The sequence below is a fragment of the Lampetra fluviatilis genome, chromosome 2 (assembly GCF_964198595.1).
Source record: "Lampetra fluviatilis chromosome 2, kcLamFluv1.1, whole genome shotgun sequence".
Taxonomy (NCBI): domain Eukaryota; kingdom Metazoa; phylum Chordata; class Hyperoartia; order Petromyzontiformes; family Petromyzontidae; genus Lampetra; species Lampetra fluviatilis.
The window spans coordinates 29583691-29610150 of record NC_136276.1 but is presented as its reverse complement, the minus strand read 5'-3'; the positions used below and the strand labels follow the sequence as shown (position 1 = coordinate 29610150).

The 26460-nt window shown below is 45.4% G+C and overlaps 2 protein-coding genes across 2 annotated transcripts; one reads left to right on the top strand and one right to left on the bottom strand.

Annotated features, from left to right (window-relative positions):
* Nucleotides 1-1850: 1850 nt before the first annotated feature.
* Nucleotides 1851-21754, bottom strand: LOC144938306 (uncharacterized). Its single transcript, XM_078866190.1, has 7 exons — nucleotides 21646-21754; nucleotides 6751-8431; nucleotides 5955-6162; nucleotides 5079-5191; nucleotides 4356-4491; nucleotides 4072-4186; nucleotides 1851-2500 (listed from the first exon to the last, which is right to left on the bottom strand). Exons 2-7 carry the CDS (start codon nucleotides 8392-8394, stop codon nucleotides 2143-2145), a joined length of 2574 nt encoding a protein of 857 aa, XP_078722316.1. The 5' UTR covers nucleotides 8395-8431; nucleotides 21646-21754; the 3' UTR covers nucleotides 1851-2142.
* Nucleotides 21755-21849: 95 nt separating this feature from the next.
* ACOT13 (acyl-CoA thioesterase 13) lies at nucleotides 21850-26351 on the top strand. The gene is made up of 3 exons (XM_078873326.1): nucleotides 21850-21969; nucleotides 24059-24243; nucleotides 24726-26351. Exons 1-3 carry the CDS (start codon nucleotides 21874-21876, stop codon nucleotides 24883-24885), a joined length of 441 nt encoding a protein of 146 aa, XP_078729452.1. The 5' UTR covers nucleotides 21850-21873; the 3' UTR covers nucleotides 24886-26351.
* Nucleotides 26352-26460: the final 109 nt, after the last annotated feature.

Sequence of the window (26460 nt, the reverse complement as noted above, 5' to 3'; positions counted from 1 at the left end):
CTCGGTTGAAATTGTGCCTGGATATATATGGATGGCTTCACGAACAAATCTTTGTTGATAGCCAGTGGGCTTACAAAGTACCTTCGTCTTAGAGAAATCAATTTTGTGTGAGCCAACCGCATTAAAACAATGATCAGCCACGGCCGACGTGTTGGTCCTACCCTGTTTCAAATATGCTTATGCTCACGAACACGAAACAAGACATGTCGCTTAGTTTCCCCAATGTAACTACTGCTGCAGACACAGCTTAGTTTGTAGATGCCAGGGTATTGCATATCGGGGATCCTATCCTTCACAGATGGGATCAGATCACGATTTTATGTACTGTGTTAAATCTAACCTGGATGTTGTGTTTGCTCATGATTTTGGAAATCTTTTTGGTGACCCCTGCTATGTATGGCAAGGTAATGGTTTTGATTGGGTATCTCGGCCTCGCTGTGCGCTGCATTGCACCACTATCCGAGTAGATAACCTCGCATTCAATAAACCTCCAGAGCCAGGGTGAACATCCGTGTTGAAAAACATAGCACAGAATACAGCATCTGTTAATACTTGGAAATATAAATACAATGAATGAACACTACAGCATCATAACATTGTCTTAGATAACATGAAACTCAACAATGGATCCTGGATGGACCAGGCACCTACATTAGTACTGAATAGCTACACAAGAGAATAAGCTACTGTGTTAAGTAAGGGCACATCGTGTAATCACCATACTGCAGCCTAAATGTACAGCACTGCACATAACACTGAACTGTGGATTTCGTCATCCTTGCTCTCAAGATCGCAATAAGGTTACATGGGTACAAGTCTGACTCGACTTATTCAATTACAAGTAACAACCACAATAAGGCAAGTGGCAGGCTTCATTGTTAACTAGGCCTCATATTTATCATAATTTAACAGCATTATAAAGGCATTTACAGCATTATAACGGCCATCCTAACATTATAACAGCATTGCCAGTATTATAAGCACATAAACGAACTTACAGACAATGCTTCTTAAAGTCCCACAATGAACAGTTGCACCTGTCTTCACTGAGACGCTATTTGTGCCGCCATTTTGTACTCTGTGTAATGGCTGATACCCTGCCGCATGGTTTAGAGAATCTTAAATCGTAACTTCCTGGTCACGTGACCAAACTCAACATCCAGACAGGAAATTCCTGTGCACACACACCCCCACACCTGCCGTGAGGCAGAACATTGGGTCCTCAGATGGTTCTTTCTCAACGGTTTGGGTGATAGCTTTACGGATTGTGTGGTCCAAATATTCATTCATCTTGAGAGCTTGGTGAATGTGTTTCAGTTCACTGGCTAGGTGATGATGGTCGGAGATAAATAGAGTCCTATGGTGTAGAGTTTTGATGAGGGAATTGTTCTGGGATGGATGGTGGTGGGAGTCAGGTTTTACGTAGGCATCCATATGGGTAGCTTTCCTGTAGACAGTGTCCCATTGAGCCATCTGGTCTCTTTTCAATTAGAACATCCAAAAATGGTAGCTTGCCATCCTTTTCCACCTCCATGGTGAATTCGATGGCTGGGTGTATGTAATTAATGTGGTTGAGAAATTGGTTCGATTTAATTAATCAAAAAGTATGTATAATTTGTCAATTGCATTCATGCAAAATGTTGTAAATTGAAGGATATCTGGAATTTCAAAGTTGGTTAACACCTGGCATTCTCATTATGGATAAAATTAAAACCTTCGCTATACAGACCCCAGATCCTTAGCCACTGTCACGCAAAGGACCCTGTGCCCGTCAAGGGGAGAGATTGAAGGATCACGTGACCTTAACCTTCTACAACGGATATAAATAAAACACGTAAATAGTTTTACAATTAAAGTCTCCGCTGAATTTGTTTCAAGCAGTGGACTTGTTAAGACAGGCCAGGTTCCAGGGCAACAGTCGAGGCAAGGTGAAATTAAGTGGCTAGGGTTCGCGAAGAACAACACAATGGAGTGTGTAGTGGCTTACGAGGGTTACGAAGCAATGAGAAACACAAGCTAAAGAGGCACCATACACTAACTTAACACCATTGTAACACCAGACTAACCACACCAACGCTCCACTAACATCACAAACCACCACCGCAACAATGGCGATGCCCGTCAACATACCAGCTAAACCTGCTACTGCAGAAACACATCAGAAACCCGCCCTTCCTTCAGCTTCTGTATATCCCTCAATAAGGCCCGTTCCAGATGCTTCAGGCTTGAGCCCGTTACGAGTTTCTGGTCGAACAGGTTGTACTTGGGCAGGAAGAAGTGAAAGAGGATGCCCTTCCTGGCAGCCATCGCGAAATCTTTGAGGAGATTGATGAAGCACAGGAGGCGGTTCTTCAAATTCCAATTGCTGTCGTCGGGCCGGTCCGCGCAAGCGTGCAGCCACACCGTCTTGGCGTGGTAGGAGCACAGGTTGTTCCGCATTCTGGGAGTGCACTTTTTGAATGACTCCAACAGCCACTTGAGCAGCTTGAGGCATTCCTTCCTGTAGGCACGCATGGACACGCGCACACAATGCAATGAACCCTTTCCACTCTGAGATGACTGCAAGTTGCAGGGTGGGTCTCATTCACTACTGAATCTCGGAACATGCAAGTGGTTCAGTGTTAATTGTATTTCGAGAGGCATAACGCCATTCTTTTTTAAGACAGTGTACGACATGACTGCAACCCTTCGATAGCTGGCACCAAACTGTGCTACACGCCCTTCTGCATGGCCTTGTGGGAGCCTTGGTACCGATAAAGATATTTTATTTTCGTTTTTATTCCGAACTGGAAGAAAAACTGATGACGTACACGTACGTAGGCACGCATGGACACGTACGTCACAGAAACAAGTTAAGGACAAGTTTGGATTTAGCATCATCAGCAGCAGCAACAGCCATTTTCTATCCACTGCTGGATGGGTTTCTGGCAACAGCGTATCTTAAAACACATTCCTGCAGAGGGAGCTGGTAGGAACGTTGGGTTGCTTGGTCAATGGCCAGGGTCAACGGCGGCGTGGTGTATTCCGCAAATATGCCCGACTGTGAGGGCGGGCACAAGCCAGCGTGAGTAGGTTAAACGTTGAGTTTTATAAGAGCACCACGGGGTGACCAGCCCCTCCCCACCCAGCCCCACCCCTCCCACCCAGCCTCTCCCCACCGTCCCCACCCTCCCCACCAAGCCCCTCCCCACCCTCCCCACTCAGCCCCTCCCCACCCTCCCCACCCAGCCCCTCCCCACCCTCCCTTCCTCACCCAGCCCCAGCCTCCCCACCCAGCCCCTCCCCACCCTCCCCTCCCCACCCAGCCCCTCCATGCACGACGGACACAATAATCCCCTGTGGGCTGGTGTAACCAGGAGGTTCCTACCAGTGCCATATCATATCCAAAATGGTCACGGCAGATACAATCACCTTTTCTCACAAATGGAAAATAAAAACATTCCACTTTTGCGACTGTGGCGCACTGCGATGAACCATGGAAAACATTGAGAGTCGATTGGTCTCTGTAAGTCTATGGATCACTGTCAACAGCCACGGGTCATTTTGCAAATCTATGAGTCTTTGTGTAAGTCTATGGGGCTCTGTATTATTTTCATGTCCACTGTGAGAGCTCTCTGAGGGCACAAGTGGAATTCACTCATTTTGCTCTGAAACCAGCAGCTGTATTCACAACTTGGACATCGATTTATAGTTGCCACTAAATTCTTGTCCATATGAAAGCGAGACTGTTGGATGAAGGCCTCCCCATGCCGTTGTCTGTATTTATAGAGAATATACATTTCACAGCCCGCTTCTCAAGCCGATGTATGAAATAGTGGGGGGTTGTGCACTATGGGGGTAAAAGGAGGCGTGTGTGTACTCTACGTATCAGGCATGTAGCGATGCATGATGGATACCCATTCCATGTCAAGGGTATATACAGATTAAATAGTTTCATAATAATAATAAAACATTCTCACACTCACGATGGACAGATTCCGTCATACCCTGAGAGCCACCTGGCCACATCGGCTGTGACTTTTTGCTTGAATTGGTGGACAAAAGACGAACGAGTGTGCACAGGTGAATTACCTGCAGCAATGCTCCTGTCCTTTCTCACAGCACGTGTTCTTGTTCCCATGATTCAGCACAATATCTTTCTCCACCTCGGAAAAGGATATTCTCCAGGCTTTGTCCTCGATTACTCCTGCAAAACAAAGGTCCCCCGGTGTAGTATTTAACAAGCTGTTGGGGCAAGTGCTGTTAGCGGACCACCTTTGGCACGGGGGGATGATGAGTGGCCAGTTACTTAACAGTTATAATGATGATGACAAATTTGAATGATCTCTGATAAAGAAACAGACAGGCAACTGTACCTTCTGCATTGCTGGGAGGCTTCTTTCCCACCAAATAAAAGCTTTTGTTCGTGAATAACTTCGCCATGCGTTTCCGGCCAAGCCAAGAACTTGTATTGAGGGTCTTCGCTGCTGGAGGCCAGCTTGAATTCTGCACCTGAGCACAGAAGACAAAAACAAAAATTGCCATGTGGCCTACACAAACATTGTGGGCATGTTCTGTTCAGTTTGGCATGGCTCATAACGGGGTGCTCTTGTAAAAATAAATACCCGGCCACATTTATCTTTCCCATGCTGATATTTAAATACTACACATTTAATGCTGAGTCGATGTAGGAGATGTCCAGAAACACATTCCTGCGGAGGGAGCTGGTAGGAACGTTGGGTTGCTCGGTCAATGGCCAGGGTCAACGGCGGCGTGGTGTATTCCGCCAATATGCCCGACTGTGAGGGCGGGCACAAGCCGGCGTGAGTAGGTTAAACGTTGAGTTTTATAAGGGCACCACGGGGTGACCAGCCCCTCCCCACCCAGCCCCACCCCTTCCACCCCCAACCCAGCCCCACCCTCCCCATCCAGCCCCACCCTCCCCACCCAGCCCCACCTTCCCCACCCAGCCCCTCCCCATCCTCCCCTCCCCACCCAGCCCCTCCCTGCACGACGGACACAATAATCCCCTGTGGGCTGGTGTAAGCAGGAGGTCCCTACCAGAACCAGTTTACTTGTCAGTGATGTTAGCTGTGTACCTTGATGGCTGGAACCAAGTCCACACACACATCGTCTTCCTCCTCGATAGGCTTCAGCTGAATAGTCACAGCCGGGCATCCTTTCGACGCACGCTTTAGTCTCGCATTGTACCCTGCATACACAAACAAGACAAAAATTCCCCGTATAGCCTTAACAGACTGTTGGCGCAAGTGCTGTTAGCGAGCACCTATGAAGGCCGGCACGGCAAATGAGAGGATGGGTGGCCAGTACCACTGGTTCAGAAAATCGTCACTGGTGTTGGCCGTGAGTGGGAATCGAACTTGGGTCGCTGGGTTTTAAGCACAATGCGCTAACCACTACACTGCTACTCCCCGCCCCGTGCAGGTGCATGCGCACACACATTCACCACCGAAGTGGAGGGTGAACTGATTTTTTATTAAGGTTACACAACTAGATCAAACACTCATTGAGGGCTTCGCCTAGGTAGACTCAGCCTAAAATTACTGCTCAACTACACTCAGTTGTCATCAACTCGATATTACAATCACCAGTCATTATCTGCATTATCATAATCATCAACTCATTTTCCTCTTCATCGTATTCTACTCGTGATCACCACCATCGACTTCTCATCTTAAACCTCCATCAACATCATCAGCTCATTGCCATAAACCACCATTACCAAAACTCACCATTATTATAAACCATCATCAACTCACTCCCTGATGCTATGTGTGGAAAACGTCTCTTTTTATGTGGAGGGACAGAAATGGGAAGGTGATGTATTGGCTGCTAATTTATTTTCTGACTTAAACTAAAATTTTGCACTAAATGTTATGAACATCCATCACCATCATCGATTCGTCATCATGAATCTCCATCAACATCGCCGCCATCGTCAATCGTATTCTCACCAAGCGTAGGCAGAAGTCCCGTGACAATGTTTTTCAGCACGTTGATGATTTTGGCTGGTGAGATGAAGTTCTCGACAGCAAATTTCTGGAGAGCAGAATTGCGTTTGGGCGTGACGAGGTAGAAGGCTCCATCCAGGCCTGGCACTTCCTCCAGATTCACCCGCCCCAGCAGCACCAGCATCACATCAAACTCATCCGGCTCACTGATCTGTGCGGACAACGATCATCATCATCATCATCATATGATATGACACTGATAGTGCAACAGCAATAACATTGAGAAAAATACCAAAAAAGTGTAGCTATATTGTATTCTTTAATTGATTCGTGGAGAAGCCTGTTGGCCTGCAACGCAAATAAGAGACAGCTATCATTTTCATACTCAACATCCTGCTCTCGGAGCATCAATAGTAATTTGCTTAATTATGGAATAAGATGCCAAGATAATACGTATTGTGAGTTTTTAGATTCTCTTGGATTTCAGGAATATTCTGGTGAAATAATAAGAAAAATGTAAAAGTTAGCGCAATTTTAAATGAGCTGTCAGTCTTCCGTATTCATTACCGCCACCTCGTCGGTGTCACTATTACATGTTGTCCAAAAATGTTCTACCATTCAATTCAATATTAATTTGTGACATAGAAAATCCCGTTAAGCCAGTTATCTAGTTTATTTTGGTGACAACGGCCCACAGGCACGAACAATTGAGTTATCGTTGGGGTAGAGAGGAGCTTCGCTAATTTCCAGGCAGGAAACTCATAGCATACATTATTTTTAATAGTGATGTGATAATTACCTTAAGCTTCTCGTAGTAGCTGCCCGTGTTCAGGAGTTTGTCGACTGGAAGTTGACCGTCTTCTTTCACCGCATCCCATATGGTCCTGACAGTGTCATTTATGACCTTGCTCACTATTATCTGCTTGGATTTCTGGATCATCAGGCGATTTAAGACATCCTTAAGAGTCAGTCTCTTTTCTGCTGTGGTATTATCATCAGAATCATCCGTGTCATCGTCGTCGGTAGAATAATTTTCATCATCGTCATGTTTATGCAGAACGAATGCATTAACTCTGCCCCTGCATGCAGCATGAGCAGCACCATCACGTGGGATCTGGCCCCTCCGCCCTGTCGAAATCCATCTTCGACGGACCCCTCTCTCACTTGCCTTCCAAGACGGCGGACAATTCCGTGACACCCGTCCAATTGATTTTCTTTGGGGTAAGGCTTCACTGCCATCATCATCATCATCAGATTCTTCATCTCCATCATTATCGACTGTATATCTACAGCTTGGGCTCCTCTTCACAGCTGCGAGACCTTTGCTACGCGAGCCACGCAGAGAGTTTGGGCTAATGTTCATGGTAGACGTCTCGGTCTGGACACCAACACCTTCAACCTTCACTCCTGGTCTCCACGCCCTGACTGCTGCTTGTCTGATTTGTCTGACCGGTGATGATGCTCCAACACAATCACCACTTACACCCGGTGCACAAACCTTAGAGGAGCCACTCCACGCCCTGGCTGCTGCTTGTCTGACCGGTCTGACCGTCTTCCCAGACGGTGGACATTTCCGTGACACCCGTCCAATTGATTTGCTTTGGGGTAAGGCTCCACTGCCATCATCGCGATCATCATCATCACCTTCTTCATCTCCTTCATTGTCGACTGTATCTCGACAGCTGGGGCTCCTCGTGCTGCGGGAGCCACGCAGAGAGTTTGGGCGAATGTTCGTGGTGGACGTCTCCGTCTGAACACCAACACCTTCAACCTTCACTCCTGGTCTCCTCGCCCTGGCTGCTGCTTGTCTGATTGGTCTGACCGGTGAAGATGCTCCAACACAATCACCACTTACACCCGGTGCACAGACCTCGGAGGAGCCACTCCGATTTCCCCGTGCAGATGCCACGGGCTTCGTGCTGCCTATCGATACTGACTTTTTCACCAAGACTACTTTGGGCGTCTTTCTTAATGCGGCATTTTTTGTAGCAACAACTCCTTTTTCACCCATCGATGCACTGGTGCTAATGGCTCTTCGTGGCGCTCTAGACTTCTTAAAAGTGTCTTCAAATCCGCGAGTGTCATCGAGTGAAACACTCTTTGTTATGCCCGTTCTCGTCTCTCTACATGGCTTAAAAGTATCTCCAGATGCGTGAGTGTTGTTCTCAGACAATGCATCTTCTTTGCCATTGCTTTTCTCATATCGGGGAGACGTCAGATGAGTTCCTCTCTTCCCTGCCACCTTTTGGGAGCCATCTGCTCCAAGAGGGCCATCATCTCCACCAAGGCCAGCTGCGTCTGCTACCTTGGATGCACGGCGTTGCGATGGGACCACGGGGGCAGCTCCCTTGCTGGGGGTACTCCTGGGGGACCTCGATGGGGTCGTGGTCCCACTTGAAGCTGAATTCTTCCGTGTGTCCTTGGCGGGCGGTAACGGTGCCATCGGCGAAACCACCTCCTCACCCTACTCGCACTGGCACCTGAAATGAAAAATGGCCTTTAGTTAGCCATGTGATAATCGTTTGAGTTGACCTCTTGAGATTCATGTCCATTATTTAATCATGCAAGACCGCATTGACATTTATCCTTTTTTAATTGGAATCTCGTATTTAAGAAAAACCGCCACTTATTTCAAATTTTCTTGCTGTGGATTTCACACCTGATGATGCTTGCTTGTGTTGAAGTCGAAACGTCGTGAGAATTTTTATTGTTTTATATTTGCATTATTTTATTATTTCACTTCTACGTGACTTTACCGAAAAAACCAAGAATAGGCAACAGCCAATTGAGATTGTGATGGTCTATATTTAAGCAGGCAAGAGTGCATCGTTGGGATTCTCTTATGTTTTTTGTTAACTAGGTGAGCTCCTGTTGAGACTCATTACCTTGTGACTGACGTCCTTTATTTAACCACGTGACAGCCCTTCGAGATAATCTGATGTGATCGATGTCCTTTACTGTATAGCTACACTTGGGACTGGGAAAGAATAACATGTGCCCCTACTGCATTAATGGCTAAGTAAACCTAGTGGTCGTCCAGCACACTTGCCCACACTTTGGGCGGAGTTCATGGTCCATTTCCTGTTACAGGCGTCAGGTTGAGAAGTTTCGCGCCGAGGTGTTTGAGTGCATCGCTCAAACTAGTGTCACTCGTGTCTATATCATTGGGTCTGAGCCAGTGGTGGAAATTCCATATTCCTATGATGGGAATAATTCCATCCAAAGCTTCATGCTGATTTAAAATGAGCAAAAAGGTTCGGCTGGCTGAAAATGCAAAATAAATCAAGACACTGAAACATAACCAACCCTCTAATGCAGTAGTTCCTAACCTTTCTGGACCCTCTAATCACTGAAAAGATCACCCAAAAAATCGTGGACTACCATGCACCAATAACATATTTTTAAAAATATATAAATTGTACTATAAAAGTACGTTCTTGAATTGCAAGCTATGAACTTGCTTTTTATTGACCAATCTAAATAGACTAGCATTTTGCCCGTCCTAGGACGGAAGCTGTAATATTTACGAAAAAATTGAGCAGAGTATAATTGTATCTTGTGTTATCAAACACTTCACTGAATTTCACTCTAGCACTGTATTAATGGCAGTGAATTTTGCACGAAAGAATGTCATCAAACATTTCACTGAATTTCACTGTAGTCCTGTATTAATGGCAGTGATGCTTGCACAAACTATGTCATAAAACACCTCACTTCAAGTCAAAAGTAGCACTGTATTTAACTGACCTTCAATTAGCCTTTTGCCCGTCCTAGGACGGAAACTGTAATATTAAAGATGTACATTTACGTTTTCTTGCGATTGTAATATTTTTTTAGGAATTGTTGCACGTAAATAAAAGTTTCTTAACTTAAACAATGAAACCTCGATATACGATATTTAGTGTGAATCTCTTGTACTATATTAATGGCAGTGATTCTTGCACATAACTACGTCATAAAACACCTCACTTCATGTCACTATAGCGCTGCATTTAACTCACCTTCAATTAGTTCAAAATCACTGCTCTGATACTTTATTTTCTTCTGCTTTCGCTCGCTCTAAAATCTAAATAGTTGTGCAATATGGAAGGAAAAGATAGTGTCTTCTGAAAATCATTTTAGAACTGTATAGGTTTTTGGTTTGCATATCAAGCCTACAAGGCACCATGACCTGTGCAGGGAAGCAAGTCCACGTGGAAAGTTTGGATTAACACCATAGGGTCTAGTTAGAGATTGTATTTACACACTTTTATTGAACGTGCCATGTTGTATGTTTTTACTCTTTCAAATCTTTGACGCTTAATATCTTCGGATATACGAACGAGTTTACATTTTCTACACAGACTCATCGTCTCACGTGAAAATTCAAGATTTCATTTAAAAAAAGACCCGATCCAGGTCCCGCCGATCAACTTTTATTCAGCACATCACAATTCATTCAGTTCTGGGGTGAAAATAGTTTTCTACTTTAGAGTGCAAATAAAAGTGTGTGCATTGAAAATCTTGTTTTTTTACCTATTTTTCTAATATAAAGAAATTTCGTATGGATCCCATTGAATGTTTTGCTAAATTTAGCTAGCTATTTATGTAATGTGCTATACAGTATAGAGACTTCCTTGCTAATTTACATACTCTGCATACAGGAATGGAAAATTTAAAACATGAGGCCGTTTTCCAGTTCACCTTCAACGCCGCTAAAACTTGTGCACACAAGCTTCGTTTGAATTAATTGTATTTATGACACAGATGATGATCCTGTTAAGCCAGTTGCCAGACTCAGCAACTAAACATCAATGTTGCATGTGTAACGGTGTTATTGGGCGAATGCACACCGTCTCTGGGGTATAGCTACTATTTACCGATAGGGGACAGTCGACGGGGTGAGCCAGTACCAGGGGAGGATGACCTAAGGCGGAAACAGTCAGCCGGGAAAACGGATCCTCCTGGAACGAGGGGGCTGTGGGGGAATGACGTCACCCTTCCAGAACCTGGTGGAAGGTTCGGGAAGGGGGGCGTGGCTAAGGCGGAGCAAGCCACGGAGCAGGATAAAAGGCCAGACCCGGGAGGGTTCGGGGAGTTGTGTCAAAGAAGACAGAAGAGCCAGTGAAGACAGAAGACCGGCTAAATAGGACCCTGGGACTCCTCTGACCCGCCGTCCTTCTCAAGGCCGGGCAGAGCGAGCCAGTGGTGCGACCCGGGAAACCTTGGAGCCCGATGTCCTTATCAGGGCCGGGTCTGTGTGGCTGGCGGTCGAGACCTGTACCGTGACCAGGGTCAGGTCAGCTAGCCTCCCTTAGGACCCTCTTAGCCGGAGGACCCGGGACAATAGCTAGAAGCTAAGGCGAGTTAGCCGAGGGCATATCTCCCCAGCTAGCAACGGGTGAAGGGGCCGTTACCCCTTCAAGTGTAAAGATTGTATCGTGTTAAGCTACGTCTTGTAATAAAGTAGCGTTGCCTCTACCAAGTGTCTACGCCGTCTTAAGAACCCACTACACATGGAACGAGTACAGGGTCCTTAATATTTTAAGCCTAAAATAGCGGCACTAGGCGAACTGAAGAAAACACGTTAAGCGCCGCGTTACTATACAATTCCACGTACTGGACCCTACCGCTTGGCTGCGCGTTATAACGGTGCGCATTGCGCGTTAGGGGCCGTCCATAAATGACGTCACGCACCTGGGGGGGGGGGGGGGTCAGACGTTTGTGACGCTATGTGACGAAGGGGGGGTTTGAGAAATGTGATGTCACATCAAAATGCGCAACTTTAAATAAATATAGACAACACGTTCTACTTAATTAAATCGACTTTTTGATGTTTTCTCCTACAACATCAGAGTGCAGCGCCACATTAAATACGCACTACAATGACAATAGTTTAAAGCGATTTGAAGCATGTTTTTTTTTTTTGGGGGGGGGGGGCAGAGCTTTGTGACGTCATATTTGAGGGGGGGGTCTGACTTTCTGTGGCGCCGTGTGACGAGGGGGGGGGTCAAAAATCGTCCAAAATCGCGTGATGTAATTTATGGACGGCCCCTTATAACGGTGGGCATTATCAGAGTTATGTTCTTTTGTTTGTATTATGACTGCAGGCATTGCGGTCTATGCAAACATGACTCCTTGTAAAAAGGTGTCAGTTTTGTTGCCAGATAGAAGGGTAAAAAACCAATTATCATATTTTTACTGGCAAATGAGGTTCCCATAGTGGTGGGCAATGCGCGTTATAACGGGGGGGGGGAGGGCGTTCCACGTTGTGCGAAAAGTATTCCCTCATGGAAAAAACGCGTTATTGAACGCACGTTCAGGTGAAAACGCGTTAACCGAGGGCTTACCGTAAACATGACATAATTCTCGAGCAGGTGGGTAGGGGGGGCAACGAGTAATTAAACAAGTAAACCGTGCGCGGGGTTTATGTAATAATAAACACATGGCGCGAAAGCTGCTGACAGCGGCTGATGATGACAGCTTTAATTACATCACAGCATTGTACGATTTGAATTCATTATAATTCAATCGTGCAACGTTTATGACAAGATCCAAACTTTACATGAAAAAACATCGCTATTCAACGTAACACAGTGAACGCAGGGGAAACAAAACACGTCTGGATGGTAACAGTGTCCGCTATAGTACAATTAAAAAAGTACAGAATTGTACTTAAATTACCAGTGGAGAGAGGCCATTGTTCAAGGCCTCTCCACGTGTCGACGATAGTCGAGTCGATCTCGGGGAGGCCCAGGAACCGGTTCAGATAGGTAAGAGGCCGTCCATAAATAACGTCACGCGATTTTGGACGATTTTTGACCCCCCCCCCCCCCCTTTCGTCACACGGCGTCACAAAAAGTCAGACCCCCCCCTCAAATGACGTCACAAAGCTCTGCCCCAAAACCATATTTCCATTTTGAAAATAAAACATGCTTCAAATCGCTTTAAACTATTGTCATTGTAGTGCGTATTTAATGTGGCGCTGCACTCTGATGTTGTAGGAAAAAACATTTATTAAAAAGTATATTTAATTAAGTCTAACGTGTTGTCTATATTTATTTAAAGTTGCGCATTTTGATGTGACGTCACATTTCTCAACCCCCCCCCCTCGTCACACATCGTCACAAATGTCTGACCCCCCCCCCCCCCAGGTGCGTGACGTCATTTATGGACGGTCCCTTACTACCCAGGAACACACATCGTGTGACATCGTGAAATCCGTCACTGGTTGCTGCCCGTGAGTGGGAATCAAACTCGGATCGCCAACGTTCGAAGCGCGACGCGCTGACCATTACCCTCCCGCTTCCCACAAGACACACAACAATCACTGCACAGACAACATCAATACGCAGACAAGACGCCACATATCCATCCGTCCCTCCACATAATAAACTAAAGTTTGTTTTCCACATCCGATCAGCCACGCGGTATTCTAGGAGTGCGTCATTCAAATTCCTTGCTTTATAAACATCAATCACACCTGATTTCGTCATTCATGGTTTCATCATCATCATTCGGAGCCGGGACTGCGTGAAAGCAACACTGGTGGCCAGAACCGGCCCTAGACCTTTGGGTGCCCTAAGCAAAATTTGGTTAGAGGCCCCTTTGATGTATGATTTTTTTCACCCACTAGCTAGCAGTGACTCTAGGGGGCCCTCTGCTGGCCACGGGGCCCTTTGCAATTGCAAGGGTCGCTTAGTGGCTGGGCCGGCTCTGCTGGTGGCCTTCCAGAATCCTGTCCTATTCTTACCGCACCAGCACACCGACACGGTACACACCGAATCGCGGCACGGCTGGCCTGCCCCACCACACACGCCCAGGTGTGACCCTCCTCTCACCTGTGACACCGAGGCCCTCACCCCTTTGTTGACCGGAGTCCTCTCCTGGTCCGCACGCCTCTGGGTCAAAGTTCGTCCCTTTTTACTTTTCGCTTCCCGTGACCAGCTCTTCAGTTCCCGTTACAACGCAGTCACAGATAACTCCTTTTGACGGTCTAGACTCTAGAGAGAGAGTGGACACATCACGTAGCGTGCTTTCTCTCACCCAACTGAGCCGACGGGGGCGATTGGTAGCGCGCCTGTAGCCTGAACCCAGACACGCGTGGGTGGGTATGTCGCGGTCTGTGGCCACATTACGCACACTATCTCTGTCACACCCCCCACCCACTCACCCCGCTATTGAGTCGTGTGTGGGTGGGTTTCATAATTGTTGGCTAAATTCACCATTGGACTTGGAACAACGTTGGGGTTCAGGTTGGGCCCAACCAGTGGTCCTTAACCTGCGGTGCACGCATCCCCTGGGAGTGCGAGATGCCCACCATTCTTGCCCGATGAAGCTGATTGTAATTATCAGCGAAACGTCGTACTACTCAAATTTTAAAATGCTGTTTATTCTCTCTTCAGCACACCGGTGGGCTAAAGAAGTTAATTATTTTGTCCTTTGAAAAACGTGATACATTTTTTACTGTTTGGCCGTGTCGGGTGGTGGAGGGTTACGACACATTTATAAATAACGCGATCTGACCCAAAAACCTATATTATGAATAATATTGGTCGCGAAAGCCTGCTACGTGTTAAAGAGATGCCCTTTGTTGGAGGATGCGAGGCATGGGCAGATTTTTTTTTTAAGGTAAATCATCGAAACACAAATGAAACACGGGCACGTAAGTACAACTCCTTTGTTTCATTAAAACTATATCATTATTAACGTACTTTTTTAAGATTGAGAACCAAAGGGGTGCAAGGCTACAGTAAAGGTTAAAAACCACTTGGCCCAACAATTAGGACCACATGCTAACGTTGGCTCAACGTTGTTTGTTGTTGGAACTTGCTGTAAAAGAGCTTCATGGGTCATCGGGTTCCTCCAGTATAAAGATTCTGATTTCACCTGTCCGTCCCACCTGAGGTGGCACACCTTTAGACGTTATAATGTATTGATCTGGCCGATAACTATTGAATTGCGTGATAACCATATGAAATGAGTGGGTTATAAAATAATGAACTCTCATTAGCCATGTAAATAAATCGATAATAAAGGTCGATTTAAAGCTTTCGTGACTGCAGGGATTCATCTTCTTGGTTCTTTCGGTAAAGTCACGTAGAAGGGAAGTAATAATAAAAATAAAACATAATAAAGTAATATAATATAATAGTATGTTTAATTTTTATTATTTTATTTTATTACTTTTATTCTTTTATTACTTTTTATTACTTCCCTTCTACGTGACTTTACCGAAAGAACCAAGAAGATAATAAAGGTGTTTGCCCCCTTGTATGGTATGAATTTCTAATCTGGCCCATAGACGTACCTACCTGCTTGCACTAAGGGTCGTAGAGTTCGGCTCTTAAATTAGACAATGCAATGGATATATATTTTATTCGATCTGAAACTTTGGTGATGCTACCTGTCCACTGTACCGTGTACTGTACAAAAGCTTTCTTGCTTGCACGTGATGGCAAAAACCCAAACTGGCGTCACAACGCTGCTTTAAACAATATTTTAAATGTTACCAGGCATGGCCCACTGACCTGCAGATGACTCTTTTTCAGAAGCGACCTGGCTATCACAAATGATAGCTCAACGAAGTGGCTTATCATGTGAAATGTATAGCAACCAAATACTCTAAACGCGTGGTGTTGATTCGAAATGTGGAGGGGGAAAACCGGAGGATCCAGAGAAAAATCCACGCGACCACGGGGAGTAAGAGACATGCAAACTCCAAATATACAGGCATCAGGGTCGGGATTGAACCCACCACCTCCTGTATACCATGCGAGGTAGTTAACATCTCTTCGTAGAATAAAATACCTCGAAGAACAATAATAGATTTAGGTCAAATCTCAATGGAATTCCCACTCGTGTGTCTGTAACACAACGGCTTATGAATAAGGGTCGAGATGGGGCGGTGGTGCTATTAAGACGGCGACCCAGAGTTCGATTCGCGGCGACTGGTCAAATCTGTCGTGAGTAGTCATCTGTGAACCGGTCCAGGTACAGCCCACACTGACCTAGCCTAACTATTTTAGTCGACCAGATTAAATAATGACGACATGAAATCCAGATTATAAATTAACTAAACGTTCTAGAGTGTTGTCCACTCAACTAAGAATGACTAACACAGTAAATTATTTTATTACCTGTATCTACGGAAACCAGTTACTCCCAACTTCATAAACTATGTGGCAATTCTTGACTTAAAGCTTTCGTGACTGCAGGAATTCGTATTATTTCGGTCTTTTGGTAAAGTCACGTAGATAGGTTCAAAGAAAATAACAAAAAATTACGACGTTTCGATCGCAACACACGAAACGTAGTTTTTTGTTATTTTATTTGAACCCATCTACGTGACTTTACCGAAAGACCCAAAGAATGTGGCAATTAAAGAGTGTTGCTAACATGAAACCGGTAATAAAACACACAAGACAGCCCAGCCCTCACCTCACATTAACCTTTATGGCGTTTGCACCTCCGATTAGCACTGTACGGTGCGAAAGAACTTCAAAATACATACGTGGTATCCGACAGATGAAATCATCGGTGTTGGTGTGGGTAAGGCGAAGGTTAGGCCCAAATAATTAACCCTTTGCTGAACCACTAGCCCTGACAACTTCCTTGTGCTCACTCAGTGATGCCACTGCAGTGCGTACATGAGTGACACGTGTAATGATAACTGTAATGTTCAACCCTTTGTAAAATGCACTGCTGAATGAAGACCTCCACGTGCCAGGTCGGCCGTAGGGAAATACTGAGGGACAGAAAGAGGAACGTAAGGATTAGGGAACATCTTCATCAAAAATCTGCCACCTATGTATGTACTGCATTTTGACATTATTTTACACCGTACGCAGCCAACCGTGATAATGGCAGGTGGGGAGGAAGGACAACAAACTAAACACAAAAAGCAGTTCTAAATAAAAGTTTTCAATTTAGTTGTAAAAGAGCAACGCTCCAGTGGCTTCCTAATATCGGAAGAGCGTTCCAGGCGGCCGCAGAACCGCATCTGAAAGCGATCAATGCAGTGATCGTCTTTGTTTGATGGCTAGTCAAAAGCCCTTTGCTGCGAGAATGATCGGAGTTCGCGTGAGGGTTTAAACTCCGTGACGAGATCAGCAAGGTACTGTGGTTCATTTGTGGCAAGCACTTTGTGTGTACTGAGCGCGACCTTTGACGAGGTCGCATTACGCAACACTGACAAAGATCCCCTGTCCCCAAAAGCCTCTAGACTTTTGGGGGGCTGTGCTGTTAGTAAGCGCTTATTAAGGCCGGCACGGCACACGAGGAATTGGGGGGGGGCAGCACCATGCCGAGCCGCCTTTATCTCCCCAGTGCTGATGTTTACACACCGTGCCAGCTCCTCGTTTAATGCCGAGTCGATCTGGGAGAGGGCCAGGACCGATGTTGGCTGTGAGTTCAAATGGAACTCAGGTCGCTGGGTTTGTCGAGCAGTGCACAAGCATCCCAGCACCTGCACATTAACTATTTTATAGAGTACATAGCTTAAATAAAAAAACACATTGTTAAGAAAGGTGCACTTGGGCCCACTTCACAAGGAACAAAATAAAAAAAGGAATCAATTCTTGAATTTAGTCTCGATTATTACTCAAGCCAATTGATCTAAATCGTGGTAGGGCGTATGAATGTTTACATACCTAGTCCAGAATAACTACCTTGTCAAGATTGTTTAAATGAAATCCACACGTTATGACTTCAACTGAAAATTTACACTGATTGTCGTCGACTAAACTAAGACATTGGTCAATCAATTAGGATTATATTCCAGTATCGGCAGGAACCAGTCACTCCCAAATTTGTGTTAACTATGAAGCAACTCTTATATGTGGTGATTGGGGTAGTTTCCGATTTTCGAATACATAACAAAAAAAGAGTCTAAATACTAAAATTCGGGAGATCGGAAAAATTTCACTTCAGATTGATCCGAAAGTACCTCATGGGAAATTACCTCTTTTATTTTCATGCCCTGTCACTTGTTGTGTAAAGGGACGTTAAATTACACTTTGTAAAATTATATTAAAATCCAAAAAAGAACGGAAATTGTCCATTAAAATCCTAAATCCAAAACGTGCAAATCCTAAACTCATCGCCCGTGTGCTCGTCTTTGTGTAGCACGTGTTATTATTGGTAAATACACTCTCGGCAGCACATGCAGCCCGAAGTTCAGGTGCATCACTCCAAGCTTCTTTGTGCACTTGTCATATTTATTCAATTTTCTGATCGATGCAGTGATCGAACGCTTTCTTCTAATGGTTCTGGGCACACCACCTCGTTATGGTGCCAGTCCGGCCTTAACAGGTGCTCGCTAACAGTGCTTGCCTCAACAGACTATGTCGGCTGTAGGGTGGGGGTTCAATTTTGTGTATACGCCAAGTATCACCTGACAGCGCACAGATGCGTAATTTCTCGTAAAAACACATGTACAGCAGTCAACGTAGGTGATGCATATGATGTTTCCGTGAAATACATGTGGTATAACCTGATACTGTACTTGTAATGCCGTGGTTTCGTTTGTCTCCGAGGAATTTCCTGTTTACAGACATGGTGAGGGGGTGTGTGTCTGGCAAGGAGAGATGACTGAGGTTCGCAAAGAACCGGTTCTGATATCGCCGGCTAACATTAGTGGCGAGTGATATCCCCACTGGTTTTGTGGTTCCTCCATCACCAACCCCAGCACTGATCAGCGTGAAGTATGGTCAAACACCCCACGACATCGGCAGGCCGTCATCCAGCAGTGGACTGACATAGGGATGTAATATATTATTAATTGCATGCCGTGAGTTTTCTGGGGAAAAACTGAAATATTAATACATATCATCTCGCATAAACTATTGTAATGTCTTACTCCCTAGCGTGGATAAGAAGGTGCCAAGCAATTTGCAGGATATTCAGAATGCGGCTGCTAGGGTGTTAACCAGAACACTTTCACATCATATTACACCCGTTTTAGCCTACCTCCACTGGCTTCCAGTTTCACAAAGAATACAATTTAAAATCCTATTGTTAACTTTCAGTTTCAATTTTCAGTTTCATTTATTTGGTATAGCCCTGGGAGCCATTCGGCTCTTGAATCGGGTGCAACTGCAACAAACAAAAACATGAAAACATCTTAAAGTGACTAGGCGCAAAGAGAAAAATCCAGGAAAAAACAGCAAAGTCTTCGAGAAAAAGCACCGTATATCAACGCTCTGTGCAAAAAGCCCAGTAGGATGCAAGTCAAACAATAACAACCACAAGACAGAGCAGTAATCCATATTGCCCCAGCCTACATCATTGACATGCTGCACTCATATGTCCTGTCAAGGTACCTTAAGATCTGAGGATGCAGATCTTCTCTGCATTCCCAAGTCGACGTTTCGGTCTATGGGTGACCGAGATTTTTCCCGTGTAGCTCCCAGGCTATGGAACGCTCTTCCACAAAATATCAGAGGGATCTCTAGAGTCTGTGGACATTAAAAAAATGCGCCTTCAAACCTAGTTATACGCTTCCACTTACTAAATGTTTAGTTCATTTAGTAAATCATTTTTTAAATGCATTGATATCATATTTATGCTGAATGTCTGCTGCTGCTGCGTCCTGTACAGCTTTGAGTTCCTTGACGAAAAGCGCTATAAAAATGTAATTCTTATTCATTATTAAAAGTTGGCGCTAAGTTTTGTCGGGAAAAGGCTGGTGAATTTCACAAAACATGTTCATTGAATGCTTTTTAACGAGGTCCACATTCTTTATTTGAAAGTAATATATTACTGCAATTGGTAAAGCGAATAATGATGATGATGATAGCCACGGAGTGGCTGTGGCCACGCAATACAAACTATGGAGCATATGGCAAACCCATAGACATACATTAAATACAAGGCATAGCAGTGTGGCCATGTAACCCACACTACGGACCATACAGTAAATCACTGGAGTCTGCCCTTCATGAGCGGACAATTACGGTAATGACGAGCCAAAATAGTGCGACTGTGGCCTGCAACCCAAACTATGGATCTTAGAGTGAACCCACAGAATCTGAAGAGATCCATGGAGACACATACAGAGCAATAGAAACCCATAGATAAAGGAAAGACAAGCCACAATAGTGTGACCGTGGCCTGCAACCCAAACTATGGACCTTAAAGTGAACCCACAGCATCTGAAGAGATCCATGGAGACACATGAAGAGCAATAGAAACCCATAGATAAATTGAAGACAAGCCACAATAGTGCGACTGTGGACTGCAACCCAAACTATGGATCTTAGAGTGAACCCACAGAACCTGAAGAGATCCATGGAGACACATACAGAGCAATAGAACCCCATAGGTAAATGAAAGACAAGCCACAATAGTTCGACTGTGGCCTGAAACCCAAACTATGCACCAATGCAGTCTGCGCTCCATCAACGGGGGGGGGGGGGGGGAGAGGTTTAGTACCGTACAGTAATTTACTTTTATCAGTAGCAATATAACAATCAGCTATAAATAACGAAACCGATAGATGTTGATGTTACAATGTCACAATCATCACGTTGATGCTGTGTTCTTGTTCTCTGCTGATGCTCCAAGGATCTCCTTTGCAAATATCCGGATCACTGGCAAAATGTGATTCCGTGTAAACAAAAAAACTATGATTGATTTAATGATAAAACTACTTCGGGACTTAAACTACTGCCGTACTGTTAGACCTATATCACTGTATGACTAAAAATACTGTCTAGATCTTACTCACACTTGTACCTAACTTTTTTTTTTATGGTGGCTCATATATTTTGTAGTTTGGTTTTATTCACACGTGTTTCGTTTACGGCCACTTTAGACCTCGTTTGTTAGAATGAGTGCAGCGGGGTTCTTGACGAAAGGTGCCTGCTGTACTTTTAATGTACAATAGTTTATGTGTTTTAAGGCTGCCGCTGTGCTCACCCTAAACCACGGATCGTTCTCGTAAAATAGCAGGAGCACCGATTAGCACGGTTGACTACGTACGGTGCGAAAGATGTTTAACATACATGCATACTCCCCATAGACTAACACTGCCCATAGACTAACACTGCCCATAGACTCAACACTACCCATAGACTCAACACTATCCATAGTCTCAACACTGCCCATAGACTCAACACTACCCATAGACTCAACACTACCCATAGACTCAACATAGCTGGATGCATCTAACACGTAGCCTTTCGCGACCAATATTGTTCATAATCAACGATTTTTGGGTTTAGATCGCGTTATTTATAAATGTGTCGTAACCCTCCACCACCCGACACGGCCAATCAGTAAAAAAAGTGTCACGTTGACAAAAGACAAATAGTTCACTGCTTTAGCCCACCGGTGTGTTGAAGCGTGAAACCACAACATTTACAATTTGAGTACGACGTTTCGCTGGTAATTGCTGGATGCAACTACTGTGCCTTGTCTTTAATGGTATCGATAAGTTTCTATTGGTCTTCATGTGTCTCCATGGATCTTTTCAGATTCTATGGGTTCACTCTAAGGTCTATAGTTTGGCTTGCATGGCCACATTCGCACAACTGTGGCTTGTCCTTGATTCCCCGCTCATGCGCGCATCTGCCTATTGATGGTCTGATGCGGGTTAATAGGGGAGGGTGAAAGGGATTTACAGGATGGCCCAACAAAAGTTGCGGCGTTATTGGGTGAAGTCTTCCTACGTGTTGTGTGCGGCTGAATAAAATAACTAAGACTGTTTACTCACGTGTGCTGGACTCCTCTCTGCACGTCTTCACAACAGTAACATCCAAGCATTAGAATAAGCACGATTGAAAACTATATACAGTACATAAAAAAATGTGTTACGGGGGGAGAGAGAGCTTGCGAGAAAACCACGTGGAATCGATCGCGTCGAATCATCGTCAACGTTGGAATCGTTCGGACGGAATCGATTCGGCTGCCAGTGACGTCAGCCGGTCACTCAGCAGCAGCGATGGCCGCAACCACCGGCGTCGCTTTGCTCCGCACCATGCGCCAGGTCATGAGCGCGATGTGCGAGAGTCCGGGATTTGACAACGTGCTCAGAAAGGTGCGACCTCGCTCCCCTTCTCCCTCTCGCTCTCCCCGACAGTGCCACGGCGTTTCCGCTTCTTTAACTTCCGACCCCCCACCCCCGTCCCGTTGCCGTCCTCCGCCGGCCAAGGGTTGCCTCGCTCCCGCCCGAGCCGCTATCCGAGGGCCCCACCTGAGGCCTTATACCGGCTCGCGTGCTCAAGTGAACCTGGCTTGAACGGCAAACGCCACCGATAAGAAACATAAACAATAAGCAAATATACGACAATTAAACAACAGCTAAATAATATTGGTTCTGTAGACTTTCCATAGCAATGTGGAATGACCACCACTTGAATGAAGGAGCGCAGTGGAGATGTAGGCCGTGGCATTGCTCGTATAAGTGTACACGCGTGTGAGGGTTGACGCGTGTGAGGGTTGACGCGTGTGAGGGTTGACGCGTGTGAGGGTTAACGTGTGTGAGGGTTAACGTGAGTGAGTGAACACGCGTGTGACTTTGCGTGGGGCCTGGGAGGTCATGGCAGGAGTCGGCGTGGCTAACGTCCCTGTGTGTGAAGGACTCGACCTCGAACTGGGGGCGCTGTAGTGTCCGCGTGCAGTTTGATGTGTGCCTGTGTGTTCGCCCTATAACTATTGTGTGTGAGGTGGTGTGTGTGAGAGATGCATGCAGTGCAATGTGTTTGAGCTGTGTGTGTGTGGAATATGACTTGAGAGGTGAATGTGTGAGGTGTGTGCAGTGTACATGTGTGAGATGTGTATTGTGTAGTGTAACCGTGAGGCGTGTAAAGACGCATGTGCTATGTAATGTGTGTGCATTGCTGAGATGTGGACTCGAGTCATGTGACTTGGACTCGAGTCAGACTCGAGTCATGAATTTGATGACTTGCGACTCGACTTGGACTTGCATAACAATGACTTTGTCCCACCTCTGAGATGTGGACTCGAGTCATGTGACTTGGACTCGAGTCAGACTCGAGTCATGAATTTGATGACTTGCGACTCGACTTGGACTTGCATAACAATGACTTTGTCCCACCTCTGGTGCATTGTAAATGCATGTATGGGGTGTGAGTGTGTGTAATCGTGTATGCGTGCAATTCAGTGTGTACGGTGTGTGTAATTATGTATGTATGTATGCATGTGTGCAAATGTGCATGTATGTAATGTTGAGCTATGTGTGTGATTAGCTGTGTGTTGAGGTGTGTATGTGTTCGTGTAATTGCGTTGGTGTGTATGTTACTGTAATTGTGCATGTCTGTGTATGCATTGCAATTGTGCGGTGATTGTGCTTATATGGTGCAGAATAGGACATTTGCATACACAGACGAACACAAACCACGCACACACAACCTTCACGTAAAGACACACAAACAATTACAAAAGCCTGTGTAGGCTATATGCGATGTCGCTGGCTTGTTATTGTATGTACTGTATCATCGTGTTTAGGAAAAAGCGATTTGTATGGCTTATAGCGACCTGCAGTGGCGATGAGGTGAACTGCAAACAAATCAGCTGAGATTAACTGATTTGGTGATACGGCGTTGGAAGTGGTACACAAACGCAACAAAAAAAAACTAAATATCTTTATAGCACATACACGATAAAGAAGGGTCATTGCCCGAAAGATCAGCTGTTATATATTTTTTTCTTTTAATCTGTTGATGAATTAGAGTTTTGTTGTTGTTGCTAAAATGAATATATTAGAAAGGAATGTGGTTCGTTCAGAGCAGTGGCTCCAAACCTTTCAGCAACTCTCAAACATGTTTCGCGGACCAGCATTCATTACCGAATGCGGTGTTTTGTTAAAAAAAATAATCATACCTACAACAGTTCTGTTGATGACTTCCCACGGCCTTGTGGGCCACCAGTCATCCGAGGACTACAATCTGCCACCATCCTGGGCAAATACCCTACATTACCTAACCTAAAGCCATCAGTGACCAACCACCAAAGCTCATCCCCGTCTTCTCCCCGCTTCCTTCATAGGCCAGCACCTGGGCCCCTGTGCGCTCCTGGGCCTGGCACAGTTGCACCACCTGCACACCCGGTAGCTCTGCCACTGTATATGGTGGCTTGTTATGTTTGTTTTGTGTGCACACCTGCAGGTGGAGGTGGTGTCGGCAGAGCCAGGCCACGTGGTTTGCGAGATGCCCGTGTGCGAGGAGCACACGAACCGCGGCGGTACGCTGCACGGCGGTCTCACCGCCACTCTCGTCGACGTGGTCTCCACCACCGCACTGCTCTCCACCGAGCGCGCTGCGCCCGGCGTTAGCGTCGACATGAATATCACGTACGGACGGATCGCACGGACTTGCACACTGAACATCACCTGCAAACATGGAAACTGACTCACAGAGTGAGCATTACGTATGGACAGAGGTTTCTGACTCACACAGTGAGCCTTTACATATGAATGTGGGGAATTCACTTGAATATCATATATGATCATGGGACATTCGACCAGTGGACATCACAGCTCAACCAGTGATGCAAACGTTAACATCACACATTGATGCATCAACGTTGGAACTGACTTGAACAATACCTACGGAAGGTGGACAACGCATTCACTATCACGTATGAATGTGGGTCACTAAATTGATCATTGACATCAGTATCACCTGTAAAAATGTATCACTGATCTTAACATTACATATGAATCTGAAACAATGACTTGAGTATTATGTATGAACATGAAACGTGAGGATGAGCGTGGCATAAAAAGTAACCGTTTTTGTGCATCGTGAAACTGATGCACGTGCGTGCCCACAGGTACATGAGCGCGGCACGCGTGGGCGAGGAGTTGGTGATCGCCGCTCACGTCTTACGCCAGGGCCGAACACTCGCCTTCGCCACCGTCGACATCACCAACAAAGCTACCGGCCGCCTTGTGGCTCAGGGCCGGCACACCAAGCACCTGGGCAGCAGCTAGCCCTGATCTCGACCTTAACCCTAACCATAACATTCATCCTGCCCTGGCATTAACCCTACTCTGGCCTTAGCCCTGACACTACTTTGCCCTGACCTTACCTTTAACAACATCTGAACACATACATAGTACTGATCCACCCCTCGTCGAATCCAGAACAGATGGGCTGAACGAACCAACATCAAAGTCGTCCATGTTATACCCTGTGCCTTCTAGCATAAATGAGTCGGTTCATGAAACAATGCATCATCCATTTGCTATCGTAAGACGATAGGACATGTGGTGTCTGCACGTGGATCAACTCTAATTTTTAGCACAGCCACTCAATCGCACAATTATTGTACTGTATATATAACCACGTGTGTTTGTCCATATGTTGGCTCTGAATGAGTTTTGCTTTGACTCGGCAAGCAATGAGTGAACCTCCTCTGCAATTTGATGAATCGTCAATCTGTGTTACGAATTAGTTTTGTCTCATTTGTGCTGTCTTGTTTGTGCTGTTTGTCTCGTGATACATTTTGTTGCACCTCCAGTTAGCACGCTTGGCTATGTACGATGTGAAAGAAGTTCAACATAATACGTCTGTTTTGTTCTGTTAGCCTCAAGGTAATATTTACATTTAATTGACATGATCCATACATATTGGATTTCTCTCCACTAATTTTCCCCTCGTGCTGCGAGCCATGTTCTGAATATTGTCACCATATTCAGCAGCAGTACTCAAGCACTGAAAACTGCAGCAGAGCTCTGAAAAAAGCCTCGTGGGAGTTTAGTAACAAATCTTGATTTGAAGCTTTCGTGACTGCAGGAATCTATACTCTCTTTGGTTCTTTCAGTAAAGTCACGTAGATAGAAAAAAAAACTAAATAACAAAATTAGCATCCAAAATATGTTGATACGACCCGAGATACCGCACTTTGAATACTCATCACACTAAAGATATTCGGCACGGTTGCGCACACCTGGAATCCAACACTTTGAAGGCAAGGGTTGGTGGATCACGCAGATTTGTAACACTTGCAAACACACTGGACCGCGAGATTAATTTGTGATTATTTGTGGTGCTTCGAGTGTTATCCCCTCGTGTGTGTGAGTTTCCTCCGAGTACTGTACTCTGGTTCGTTCCCTGCCACTCAAATGGAGTTGGCCAAACATCCCAAATGCAGGACCCTCCTGTTGGATGTCTTGAGACTGCATGAGGCTTTCCTGGATTAAGGGCATTATATTTCCACCCATGCAGACCACGTCTGACCCCTCTAGTGTCACAACTAACCCACAGCAATGCACACTGTTTTGTTCATACTCGTAGCCAGCCTATCGATATACATCCGGAAATGTTTATTACATTACTTGAAACATGGTAATGACGTCGGTTTAATAGGGTCTGATGGGAGTGTGAGGAGGAGCACGTGGAATACTCGGGGGACTGAAACGGGGAATAATATATACTATATACAGTACTTTATAATAAAATATGTAAATGCATACCATGTGTATTGTGGGTTTGTAAACGCTCCTGTGGACACATACATTGATTGGTGATGCTGCTATCATTTGCAGCGTTGTACTAGCACCATA

Excerpts from the sequence above, each read along its gene's own strand:
- LOC144938306 (XM_078866190.1), bottom strand. The coding sequence starts at position 8,394 with ATGGCACCGTTACCGCCCGCCAAGGACACACGGAAGAATTCAGCTTCA. Across the intron at positions 4,187-4,355 it reads GCCTCCCAGCAATGCAGAAG|GAGTAATCGAGGACAAAGCC; the intron begins GTACAGTTGCCT and ends TTTGTTTTGCAG. Across the intron at positions 2,501-4,071 it reads GGACAGGAGCATTGCTGCAG|GAAGGAATGCCTCAAGCTGC; the intron begins GTAATTCACCTG and ends GCGTGCCTACAG.
- ACOT13 (XM_078873326.1), top strand. The coding sequence starts at position 21,874 with ATGGCCGCAACCACCGGCGTCGCTTTGCTCCGCACCATGCGCCAGGTC. Across the intron at positions 21,970-24,058 it reads TTGACAACGTGCTCAGAAAG|GTGGAGGTGGTGTCGGCAGA; the intron begins GTGCGACCTCGC and ends GCACACCTGCAG. Across the intron at positions 24,244-24,725 it reads AGCGTCGACATGAATATCAC|GTACATGAGCGCGGCACGCG; the intron begins GTACGGACGGAT and ends GCGTGCCCACAG.